Source organism: Entelurus aequoreus, linkage group LG06 (assembly GCF_033978785.1).
Source record: "Entelurus aequoreus isolate RoL-2023_Sb linkage group LG06, RoL_Eaeq_v1.1, whole genome shotgun sequence".
Lineage (NCBI taxonomy): Eukaryota > Metazoa > Chordata > Actinopteri > Syngnathiformes > Syngnathidae > Entelurus > Entelurus aequoreus.
The window spans coordinates 45,939,786-45,952,765 of NC_084736.1; the positions used below are offsets into that span (position 1 = coordinate 45,939,786).

Here is a 12,980-nt window from a genome sequence, read left to right on the forward strand (position 1 = left end):
TGATATTGTAGCACCGCTAAAGCTAAAAAGGGCCCCTAAAAGGCGTACCCCATGGTTTACAGAAGAAACTAAAGCCCAGAAATTATCATGTAGAAAGCTGGAACGCAAATGGCGTGCGACTAAACTTGAGGTTTTCCATCAAGCATGGAGTGATAGTTTAATAACTTATAAACGCATGCTTACCTCAGCTAAAGCTAAATATTACTCAAATCTCATCCACCTCAACAAAAATGATCCTAAATTTTTGTTTAGTACAGTAGCATCGCTAACCCAACAAGGGACTCCTCCCAGTAGCTCCACCCACTCAGCAGATGACTTTATGAATTTCTTTAATAAGAAAATTGAACTCATCAGAAAAGAGATTAAAGACAATGCATCCCAGCCACAACTGGGTTCTATTAACACAAATATGACTGTATATACGACGGACATTGCCCTCCAAAATAGTTTCTCTCTCTTTGATGAAATAACATTGGAGGAATTGTTAAAATATGTAAATGGGACAAAACAAACAACATGTTTACTTGACCCAATTCCTGGGAAACTTATCAAGGAGCTTTTTGTTTTATTAGGTCCATCAGTGTTAAATATTATAAACCTATCACTTTCCTCTGGTACTGTTCCTCTAGCATTCAAAAAAGCGGTTATTCATCCTCTACTCAAAAGACCTAACCTCGATCCTGACCTCATGGTGAACTACCGGCCGGTGTCCCACCTACCGTTTATCTCGAAAATTCTCGAAAAAATTGTCGCACAGCAGCTAAATGAACACTTAGTGACTAACAATCTCTGTGAACCTTTTCAATCCGGTTTCAGGGCAAATCACTCTACGGAGACAGCCCTCGCAAAAATGACTAATGATCTATTGCTGACGATGGATTCTGATGCTTCATCTATGTTGCTGCTTCTTGATCTTAGCGCCGCTTTCGATACTGTTGATCATAATATTTTATTAGAGCGTATCAAAACGCGTATTGGGATGTCAGACTTAGCCTTGTCTTGGTTTAACTCTTATCTTACTGACAGGATGCAGTGTGTCTCCCATAACAATGTGACCTCGGACTATGTTAAGGTAACGTGCGGAGTTCCCCAGGGTTCAGTTCTTGGCCCTGCACTCTTTAGTATTTACATGCTGCCGCTAGGTGACATTATACGCAAATACGGTGTTAGCTTTCACTGTTATGCTGATGACACTCAACTCTACATGCCCCTAAAGCTGACCAACACGCCGGATTGTAGTCAGCTGGAGGCGTGTCTTAATGAAATTAAACAATGGATGTCCGCTAACTTTTTGCAACTCAACGCTAAGAAAACGGAAATGCTGATTATCGGTCCTGCTCAACACCAACATCTATTTAATAATACCACCTTAACATTTGACAACCAAACAATTAAACAAGGCGACTCAGTAAAGAATCTGGGTATTATCTTCGACCCAACTCTCTCGTTTGAGTCACACATTAAGAGTGTTACTAAAACGGCCTTCTTTCATCTCCGTAATATCGCTAAAATTCGTTCCATTTTGTCCACAAGCGATGCTGAGATCATTATCCATGCGTTCGTTACATCTCGTCTCGATTACTGTAACGTATTATTTTCGGGCCTCCCTATGTCTAGCATTAAAAGATTGCAGATGGTACAAAATGCGGCTGCTAGACTTTTGACAAAAACAAGAAAGTTTGATCATATTACGCCTATACTGGCTCACTTGCACTGGCTTCCTGTGCACCTAAGATGCGACTTTAAGGTTTTACTACTTACGTATAAAATACTACACGGTCAAGCTCCTGCCTATCTTGACGATTGTATTGTACCATATGTCCCGGCAAGAAATCTGCGTTCAAAGAACTCCGGCTTATTAGTGATTCCCAGAGCCCAAAAAAAGTCTGCGGGCTATAGAGCGTTTTCTATTCGGGCTCCAATACTATGGAATGCCCTCCCGGTAAAAGTTAGAGATGCTACCTCAGTAGAAACATTTAAGTCTCATCTTAAAACTCATTTGTATACTCTAGCCTTTAAATAGACTCCCTTTTTAGACCAGTTGATCTGCCGTTTCTTTTCTTTTCTTTTCTACTCTGCTCCGGGGTGGACCGCTAGCCTGTCCATCAGATGGGGACATCTCTACGCTGCTGACCCGTCTCCACTCGGGATGGTTCCCGCTGGCCCCACCATGGACTGGACTTTCGCTGATGTGTTGGACTTTCACAATATTATGTCAGACCCACTCGACACCGAGGATGTCGTTGTGGCTTGTACAGCCCTTTGAGACACTTGTGATTTAGGGCTATATAAATAAACATTGATTGATTGATTGATTGATATTTATTTTAGTTCCTTTTTGCCAACTAGAATTTCTTATTAGAGGTTTACAAACTAATAATTTAGTAGTTCCATAATTAATTATTTGTTTCCATCTTTTCCCAATTACTCCAGTTAGTTGATAAAATGAAAAGCTTGAGCAAGCATACATAGCTCTAAATTCATCATACTTCATAATTTTACCATTCTCATTGATAATATCATTGACAAAAATGATTCCTCTTTCAAACATATTTTTCCAAAAGAAAAGCTTTACAATATTAGAGTTCATCCATATTAACTGCTGCAAAATATTGTCTCTTTTTTCTGGCACATAAAATTGAAAACACCACTATGAGTGGATTGTTTCCTTTATGAACCCCGCCATGTTTCCCAGCAGACTCTCTGGGAGGGGATCACTTGTAAAAAAGGATACAATTTCTTTTGATACAGTACATGTTCTTTGTCCAACAGGACATTTGTGTACCACTCAATGTTTAAATACATCTTTGGAACAATTGATGCTTTTAAAGACAGACACATAGCTTCAAGGTTGAGAAGTTTCAGGCCCCCATATCATACTCTTTGTACAAAACCTTTCTTTTAATCTTTTCTGGTTTGCCGTTCCAGACAAAATCGAAGACCCTCCGCTCATAAATCTTAAAAAAGTTTTGTGATGGAGCTGGTAATGACAAAAACAAATAAATTGAGGAATAATTACCGAGTTGGCAATAGACATTTTACCATACAAGGTTAGGGATTTCCCTTTCCATAATTGCATAATTTTGTCCAGCTTTCTTAGTCGATTATCATAATTTACTGAGCCTAGATCTTCCAGATTTTCTGGGACAACAACACCAAGTATGTTAACTGGTCCATCTGTCCACAAAACAGGCACTTTGCATTCCATTCGAAAGGACGTTCCCTTTAGATTTCCGATCCTTAACATTTTACATTTATCATAATTAAGCTTAAGGCCAGATTGCTGTGAAAATATGTCCAAACGATTAAGAACGTTCCGCAAACAATGAGGAAAAATCTTATCTTTGTGAATCGGCCTTTTCTGACATGAACTTAATCAAGAACAAACACAGAACACGCCTCACTGATGCACATCTGCAAGACTCACTCAGTTGCAGTGTCAAGTTACACACCAGAGTACAACACACTAGTTAACAGCATGCAATGCCAGGCTTCCCACTAACTGACAAAGAAACAGATAACAGATTTGGTGTCCAGTTCAAAGTGTGACATGATTTAAAAATTTGAGAGTTTACTTTTGTATTTTACATGAGTTATTATTTGTACAAACATGGTGCAAAGTAATTCATGATTTGTTAAAAAAAATGTTAGTGGCTAGCTAGTTAAAATGGGATATTGTGATTTCACAAGACTGTCTTAGAAGTGATCATTTGAAAATGTTCAATTTGAAAAATGTGCACTTAGAGAAAATATAAAAATAAAGAGTTGCATATTGATATTTATCTGTTTCTATATATATTTATTGTGAGAAATCATTAAGATGATCAGTGTTTCCACAAAGATAAATATCATTAATTATTAATAATAACAGAGTTAAAGGTAAATTGAGCAAATTGGCTACTTCTGGCAATTTATTTAAGTGTGTATCTAACTGGTAGCCCTTCGCAGTAATCAGTACCCAAGAAGTAGCCCTTGGTTTCAAAAAGGTTGGTGACCCCTGATGTGGACAATGCTTAAGAAACAAGTCCATGTCAGAAAACAAATAAATTTAGTTGAACTGCACCAAACTTCACAAATCTTTTTTATGACCAACAAGTACGTGCTCCAATTACTCTATCACAAAAAAATAAGAGTTGTAGAAATGATTGGAAACTCAAGACAGCCATGACATTATGTTCTTTACAAGTGTATATAAACTTTTGACCACGACTGTGGTATATACTGTATATATATATATATATATACTGTATATATATATTCCCCTAGAGGGGGGGGGGGGGGTTACCCACATATGCGGTCCTCTCCAAGGTTTCTCATAGTCATTCACATTGACGTCCCACTGGGGTGAGTTTTCCTTGCCCGTATGTGGGCTCTGTACCGAGGATGTCGTTGTGGCTTGTACAGCCCTTTGAGACACTTGTGATTTAGGGCTATATAAATAAACATTGATTGATTGAGATATATATATATATATATATATATATATATATATATATATATATATATATCATATATATATATATATATATATATACATATATATATATATATATATATATATAATGTAGTAACAGACAGATTCATAACAATATGTAATATGTACAATATTTACCGTATTTTGGTCATTTTAATCATTGCCGTAACCAATTCTTCGGCGCATTTATTTCTGTTTCCAAAACAGCGCACGTCTGACTTCTGGCAACAACCCCTGCCGGATACAAACACGCGAGTGTGTTCTAATCATGGCAGAGTACGTATGGCAGATTCGGTAACAAACAACGAAGACAACTATTTTTATACAAATGGGGATTCACAACCTTATCTTTTTCCAACCTGAATTTATGGAGGATGAACTACTGCTTCTATTAGCCAGTATGAAAGAGTGAGACGTTGGAGCAGACGGAACCATGAGGTCAAAGTGAATCGAAGCTGCAAAATTTGGAACTTGAAGCCAAGCTAATTCTACATAAATGAAGTGCTTACCCATAATTAACCAGAAAAAACGTTTCTGGCCAGCTGGACCAAACAGACAACTGTCCATCGAGGAAGTCACACTTCATATTGATCATGATACATGCAGCATGTCGTGCGTGTGTCATGACAGACAGCATAAGCTGTCTGGCTCGCTGTGTACAAACAAGTTAAGTTAAAGTTAAAGTTAAAGTACCAATGATTGTCACACACACACTAGGTGTGGTGAAATTTGTCCTCTGCATTTGACCCATCCCCTTGGGGAGCAGTGGGCAGCAGCGGCGCCGCGCCCGGGAATCATTTTGGTGATTTAACCCCCAATTCCAACCCTTGATGCTGAGTGCCAAGCAGGGAGGTAATGGGTCCCATTTTTATAGTCTTTGGTATGGCTCGGTTGGGATTTGAACTCCAACCTACCGATCTCAGGGCGGACACTCTAAACAAAACATGAAATGTGGGCTAATATTTTACAAATACTGTAATATGATTGTTCATGTTTTCCAGTCAGTAGAGATTGGTGTCTTATCACATGGTGTTGTGCATTACAAACTTAAACGCGTTGACTTAGAAGCTCATACAGTTCCCCTTTAAAGAAAAACTGCAATTTTTTCGGAATTTTGCCTATTATTCACAATCCTTTTAAGAGACAAGACAAAAGTTAGTTTTTTTGCATTCTAACATGTAAAAATGGACTCGTTCTTGGTGGCTAGCCCCACTAAATCACTTTTTAAATGCAAGTTTTGTTGTCTACCGCAGCAATGGTGAAGTACGTCCATATGGCTTCTCTACTCTTTCTTTCCGGTGTAGAAGATATATTGCATTGATGTCTTGTATTGAGTCTTGCTTTTCCGGGTGAAAAATCAACAGAGTGCCTTAAAAAGACGCCAGTTCTGATTGGATACCCTTTGTGCCTTTCCATCAGCCCCAACTCCCACATGCAACTGTGTTTGGCTATTTTGTCCCACCCACTTAAAGACTAAATTAAATAGGATTGGATTTCGTCTGTCAACATTTTCGTCTCATTTTAATTTAACAAAATTGTCATTTATTTTGTCATTGTTTTAGTCAACGTGCTTTTGTTTTTATTTGTTATCATCCTAATTGCATCAAGGAAAAATAGGTTGTTGACGATAAAGACGAACATTTTTAGGCAACAAAATTAAATTTCTGGCGTCACGACACATCGCCTTGCTCACACTGCTTCTCCGACGACTATAGCGAAGAGCAAGCTACTAGCTAGGTTGAACTGCGAACAACGTTAGTTGGCACCCGCCATTAAATAAAGAATGAGTTTGAGCGGCTTCTGCAGTACTGTCTTTGAGTTAGGAAAAGTTCATGCCAGATTATAAATCACGTATCTCACATGTATAGTAGAAGGTTGTGGCACCAAGCCAAGAAGTTGGTCAACCTTTAAAATCTACACGCTACCAACTTGATACAATATTGCGCTTAACTTGGCTCTCAACAAATGGAACGCAAAATAACAATCGCAACATCGCTTGGAAGCATTTTTTATCTGAGAGGTGAGTATTATTCTGAATTTGCCAGCTCAAAGAGGGCAAAAGTCTTGTGCTGAAAGATACGACGTCCCATTAGTCAGCATCCCAGTAAGTGCGGACATTGTAAGTCAGTGGTCCCCAACCACTGGTCCGTGGACCGATTGGTACCGGGCCGCACAAGAAATGTAAAAAATATATATATATACATTATATATCTATATAGATCAATACAGTCTGCAGGGATACAGTCCGTAAGCATACATGATTGTATTTCTTTATGACAAAAAAAAAGAATAACACATTTTAAAAAATACAATCCCCTTGTCTCACATAGAAATTGTGGATGATGGGCAAAATTCCCAAAAAAGCACAGTTTCCCTTGAATGCAACTGTAAACAATCGCCTTTATTTACACTATAATATTACCAGTGATTCCAGATCCAGGTTTTCTGCCTGTAATGTTGGCAGGTATTGCTGCAAGCCAAGTCTGGTGAGAGTCTGCGCCAATGAGTCGTGTTTTGGATGACATGGGTCATCAGCCTGAATCTTTAGCACAGAGAGGTTCGTTTTTAAATCACTCTTAAATCAATTTATTGACAAAGCAATCACAGTGAAATCAACTGTACCTTGTTACTGGAAGATTGCGAACCAGTTCTCTGGTTGGTTAACATGTCAAACAGTATCAATGAACCTAACGGAAGAGATCAGCAAGTGTTTAATGTTCCACAGGACTATTTCAGAGATATTGTGTTATTGGATCTCTCACCAAGGCTATGGCCCACAACAGAAATGTCCCCCTTGAACGCTGGATGTCTCTGTTTAAAGAGAGTGTGCAGTCTGTTGATCTCTGAGGCCACAGTGTCCACTATTGTCTGGCAATAGGTGGGACTGTTATAGAAAAACAGGTCCAGCAGGGTGTCATTCGTGAAATGTCTTAGTCTACTGATGCTAGGCAGAGTGATCTTATTGATATCCCTAGAAAGTAAAGAATTACAGAAAGATCCCAGTCAGAATTTGTAAAAATAAAATAAATATGTGTACTCGTTTGTTCTATACTCACTCATCCACACCTGTAGCATCCCCATGTAGAGCACTGTGCCAGTTCACAGGAAGGAACTCCACTCTGCCCACTTTCCCTTCCAGCTGAGCATGCTTATAATGAGAGGCCAGGAGGGAAAGTGAAGCACTGCGGAAGTCATTAACTAGAGAGAGGAGAAAAAAATCAACTGAAAAGAAATATATTTCTCTTCAATATAGGCATGTGCACATAAAATGCACCTACCACACTGTATGATGGATCTGAAGCGCAAGTCACATGCTGGACCAATGCCATGGACCATAAATACAAGGTGATCCACCTTTTCTGGTTCACCTGCAAACAAACAGGTTAGAAAAGGTTCAAAGTTATGTCGACAAATAGACAACTAATGTTCAGAATGCACAACACTGTCAAATATATTTAGGGGTGGTTGTATGCAATGGTGTGGAACTTTACTGCATCGTGCTGGAAGTTGTTTACCGTATTTAGCAACTGTTTTTATTAAAGGTGTAACAATTGATCGATATATCAATAGATCGATTTATATTCCTAAATTTCAAGTATATTGATCCGTGCTCAGAAAGTTTGCCTTCCGGAAGATGGGTATTGATCCAAGACCGTTTTAAAATGGAATCAATCGATTTTATCGATACTAGAAAGGGGACAAAATTGGATTTAAAAACGACAGACTTTATATGAAGTTTAGCACTTTTAAAAATAAGGACGTAAAGGGGAACTGCACTTTTTGAGGGATTTTGCCTATCATTCACAATCATTATGAGTGACATGAACACATGAACTCATTTTTTTAGGATTTTAAAGAGGATAAAAAACGCTTGTAGGATGCAGCTAATAAAAGTCACTTTTGAAGCCTTTAAAGCCCTCTAAAACAACTTCAAAACCCTCCAACATTTCATATACACACCAAAACCCTCCAACATTTCATATACACACTGCAACTATATATATATATATATATATATATATATATATGCATATACAGTATATATATATATATATATATATATATATATACTGATTTCCTCAGCACATTTATTTACTTCTAGCAACAAATGTGTGTTCCTACTTCCGGAACAAAGGCAAGTGTTGTCTATTCATGGCAGACTTGGAAACAGACAAAGAAGATGACTATTTTTGGACAAATTAAAATTCACAACCTTATATTTTTTAAGCTGAATATACGGAGGATGAACTGCTGGTAACAGAAGCGAGCATGAAGGAAGGGTGAAACGTTGGAGCAGACGGAAGCCGAGAGAGTGAAGTTGGCGTGACTTTGACTCTGTAAATGTGGAACTTGGAGCCAAGCTATTAGCTCATCTGTGAGGTCATGCATGTTATTACAAATACAGTACATACACTGTTGAGCTAGCTGTGTACAAACAAAACGTATAATGTGGGCTAAAACTTTACAAATACGGTAATATGACTGTTCATGTTTTTCAGTCAGGACAGATTGGTGTCCTATCGCATTGTGTTGTGTATTACAAACTCAAACGCAATTCGGGTGCTGACACAGAAGCTATAGCTGGTCTCTTGCCGTAGCCAGATTTTAGGGCTAAAACTCTAGCATGCCGATGTGTTACTGCACTGGAAAAATAGTTCTTCTGTTTTCACTCTTACAACAACAATGTCGCCATCTTGGTTATTATACAGGTTACAGAACGTAAATTAAGTATTTTTGGAGGTTTTTAAAGTGATTTAGAGGTAGAATAGATTGCGCCCATTGGCTGCATTGCTAGCCACGTAGGACATGTTAAACTGCAAAAAAAACCTTTGTTTTCTAGTCTATTCGTGAACGATGGGCAAAATACTAAGAAAAAGTGAATTTAAGTCTATTAGCTCATCTGTGAGGTCATCAAAACAAAAATGGCGGACAGCTACGATGGTCAAGAACGGTCAAAAAAAACCGCAAACGCCACAAGACAAAATCCTTAATTACAACACAAGAACTTTCAGCTACAGCTCAATTGCAAAAGCCCCAACAAATACAAACGACACAACACAATAAAATACAGCCACAACGCAACTTTAAGACCGACACAACAGAAGTGACAGCAGAGCAAGTTACGCCGACACACCGAGTTCCGGAATTCAGGTAGAAACCATTTAATCAGAAATAAACAGAAGAGATAGAGCGAGGAGGCTATGGAAATTAGAACAGCTTCCGCACGCATACTTGGGATGCTGTCCAGGGAACAGATACTTTATGGGCGGGTCAGGGAACATTATCAGGTAAATCTACTGTTAAATTGTTGGTTACTGTATTTTATTGAAAATTGCTTGAATGCTGAAAATGTGAGCAGAAAAGGTTTCCTCTTGTTAATTCAACCTAAAGTGTTGCTTGCACTGAATTCAATAGTATATGAATTGACTGGCCATTAATTGTTGTTTACTTGCTTCATTTATACCTAATTCCCTTACAAGAAACAACAGGAATATAGGAAACTTAACATGCAGTGTCCAGTATCTAGTATTAATTTCACAGTGGCACTGCATGATTTGTTTTGCTAAAAAGTTACTGAACCGATTTCAACTCACTGAGTCGTTTCGGATTGTATCGTTTTATAAAAAAACTGAGATTGTCTCTGAATCATATCGGCAACCACAAATATCAAATCGAATCTTTGTTACAACGAATCGTTAAACCCCTAATTCTTATTCATTAAAGCATGAATTACAATGGATATAAAACATTTTCCTGAATTTGTATGCATCAGTAACTACAAGTGCTGTCAAATGATTAAAATATTTAATTGGGATTCATCACATTTTGTCCATAGCTAACTTGTAATTAATCACAAAATATACAGGTTTTTTTTCAATTTAATAAATGTACCTTATTAAAAAAATGTGAACCCAACTAGAGCTGGCCATTTGTTTAATTTTTGCAAATGTTTATAAGGCATCCTTTTTTTAACAGCTCAACACAAAATTGGCACAAAATGTTGTGTCTGTGTGCGTGCCAATAACCATAAAACATTGTGTACAAAAGAATAACATACCTACTGACCAGTGTTGGGACTAACGCGTTACAAAGTAACGCCGTTAGTTTCGGCGGTAACTAGTAATCTAACGCGTTATTTTTTATATTCAGTAACTCAGTTACCGTTACTACATGATGCGTTACTGCGTTATTTTACGTTATTTTTTATGTAGTATCGGCTAGAAACAGAAGATCTGAGTGTGTTTTATTGCAGCGGCGTGCTTCTGATTCTTCCTCTGCGCTGTGTGTGTGTGTGTGTGTGTGTGTGTCTGGGTGTGGGAAGGGCAGGGGGGAGGGGAGGGGGGTGCGCAATACAACGTAAACCGTTGGCCAACCAAAAAGTAACCACAGAACACTATACGACTATACGGTATAGTGTTCTGTGGTTACTTTTTGGTTGGCCAAGCGGACGTGACGACAGGCTGTCCTCACTCAGGTCCGCAAGGACCTGGAGGGGGCGTGCCTTCATCCGTCTGGAAATCGGGAGAAGTTGGGGAGAATGGTTGTCCCGGGGAGAGGCACTGAAATTCGGGAAGGTTGGCAAGTATGAGATATTCTCACTTCTTTTCTTTTGTCGAGCACAAATAAAATAACATTTTAGTTAAATGTAAGTTGTGTCTTGGATCAAAGATCCTATCTACTGCCCAAAACAACAATTCAAATCTGCCTGGTTAGGCTTTGTGTATGTCACGTGTGCCTTTCTCAGATGAAGCCAGGTTTACAGCTATATTGTTGATTGATTGATTGATTGAAACTTTTATTATAAGATTGAACAGTACAGTACATATTCCGTACAATTGACCACTAAATGGTAACACCCCAATAAGTTTTTCAACTTGTTCAAGTCGGGGTCCACTTAAATTGATTCATGATACAGATATATACTATCAAATATATACTAACATCATAATACAGTCATCACACAAGATAATCATCAGAGTATATACATTGAATTATTTACATTTTTTACAATACGGGGTGTGGGATATGGAGGGGGCGGGGGGGTAGGTTTGGTTGGTATCAACACTTCAGTCATCAACAATTGAATCATCAGAGAAATGGACATTGAAATGGTGTAGGACTGACTTGGTAGGATATGTACAGCAAGTAGTGGACACAGAGAGAGAGAGATCAGAAAGTATAAGAAAAAAGTGTCTACATTTGATTAATTACAATCCAAAGAGGTATTATGTGGAAGGGAGGGTGTTAGTTTAGGGTTGTAGTTGCCTGGAGGTGTTTTTTTTAGAGCGGTTGTGAAGGAGGATAGAGATGCCATTTATTTTACACCTGTTGGGAGCGCATTCCATATTGATGTGGCATAGAAAGAGAATGAGTTAAGATCTTTGTTAGATCGGAATCTGGGTTTAACGTGGTTAGTGTTAGTGTTAGTGTTAGTGTTAGTGTTATTATGCTGTTTGTTACTTATGTATGTTATGTTGCAGCTATTTAAAATAGTTTTGTCAATTTGTTCTGGCCTGAAATAAATTGGCCCTTTGAAACATATCTATGTCTTTGTGTGTTGTATGTAGACCACATTGCTTAGCAGAGTTCAGTGATGCAAATGCATGTCAAGTTGATCAACACATTGTATTATTCTCCAGTGCAATAACAGTACTGAAATGAAGGCTAAAAGGGCATTAATGGGAGCTTTAAAAAAAAAAGTAGAAGTAACTAAATAGTTACTTTTCACAGTAACGCATTACTTTTTGGTGTAAGTAACTGAGTTACTTTTGAAATAAAGTAACTAGTAACTGTAACTAGTTACTGGTTTTCAGTAACAAACCCAACACTGCTACTGACGTGGGACATGTTTTGCTTTATTGTGGGGACAGACAAGCTAGCCCTAATAAGCAACTACACGTTTGAAAACAAGCCGAAAAATCCCAACCCGTGACTCACGAACTTTGCACATTATTATTTCGTTAACTTCGACAGCCCTAGTAACTACCTAATAAATTCCCACAAAAATTGTGTAAATGTAACATTAAATTATAGTGGCACTCTGATCAGAAGGTCTAAACTCTTGTAATCTTTGTATGGACTTGATCTCATTAGGGCGTACATGGGTACCTAATAAAGTGGTCAGTGTGTGAATAACCCACTACAGCCAAAGCGCCTACCATCTGGTATTTCCACAGCAATGTTGTCAACTCCTCGCTTGACTGTTCTAGGACGAGTATGCTCCGATGGCGAGGAGACCCAGTCTTCCTGCATGCCTATTGGCTGATAGTGCATTATCAGCTGAGAAAGGATCAGAAGAATAGTGGGAAAACATTAAAAAAAAACACAAAGATTGTCATGTAAAATTTTGCATATAATGTATCTATTTATGGGAATACTTTAAGGGAAAGGTTTACCTTGGGATTGTGTAAAATGACAGTCTCTCCTGTGGCGAAATCCAGCCTCCTTTTCCACTCATCTAAAGTAACCGAGATCATATAGGCCTCCTGACAAAGAGGAAAAGAAA

At 38.2% G+C, this 12,980-nt stretch overlaps 1 protein-coding gene across 4 annotated transcripts in view; it reads right to left on the minus strand.

Moving 5' to 3' along the window:
- ddhd2 (DDHD domain containing 2) overlaps positions 1 to 12,980 on the minus strand; it is a 37,419-nt gene that overhangs the window by 15,496 nt on the left and 8,943 nt on the right. For all 4 annotated transcript variants that reach the window (XM_062050830.1, XM_062050832.1, XM_062050831.1 and 1 more), the window contains 7 exons: positions 12,871 to 12,960; positions 12,634 to 12,754; positions 7,753 to 7,842; positions 7,531 to 7,672; positions 7,237 to 7,445; positions 7,097 to 7,161; positions 6,897 to 7,016 (listed from right to left, as the gene is read on the minus strand). In XM_062050830.1, the coding sequence (XP_061906814.1) occupies positions 6,897 to 7,016; positions 7,097 to 7,161; positions 7,237 to 7,445; positions 7,531 to 7,672; positions 7,753 to 7,842; positions 12,634 to 12,754; positions 12,871 to 12,960 (837 nt within the window). The remainder of the gene's footprint in view (positions 1 to 6,896; positions 7,017 to 7,096; positions 7,162 to 7,236; positions 7,446 to 7,530; positions 7,673 to 7,752; positions 7,843 to 12,633; positions 12,755 to 12,870; positions 12,961 to 12,980) is intronic.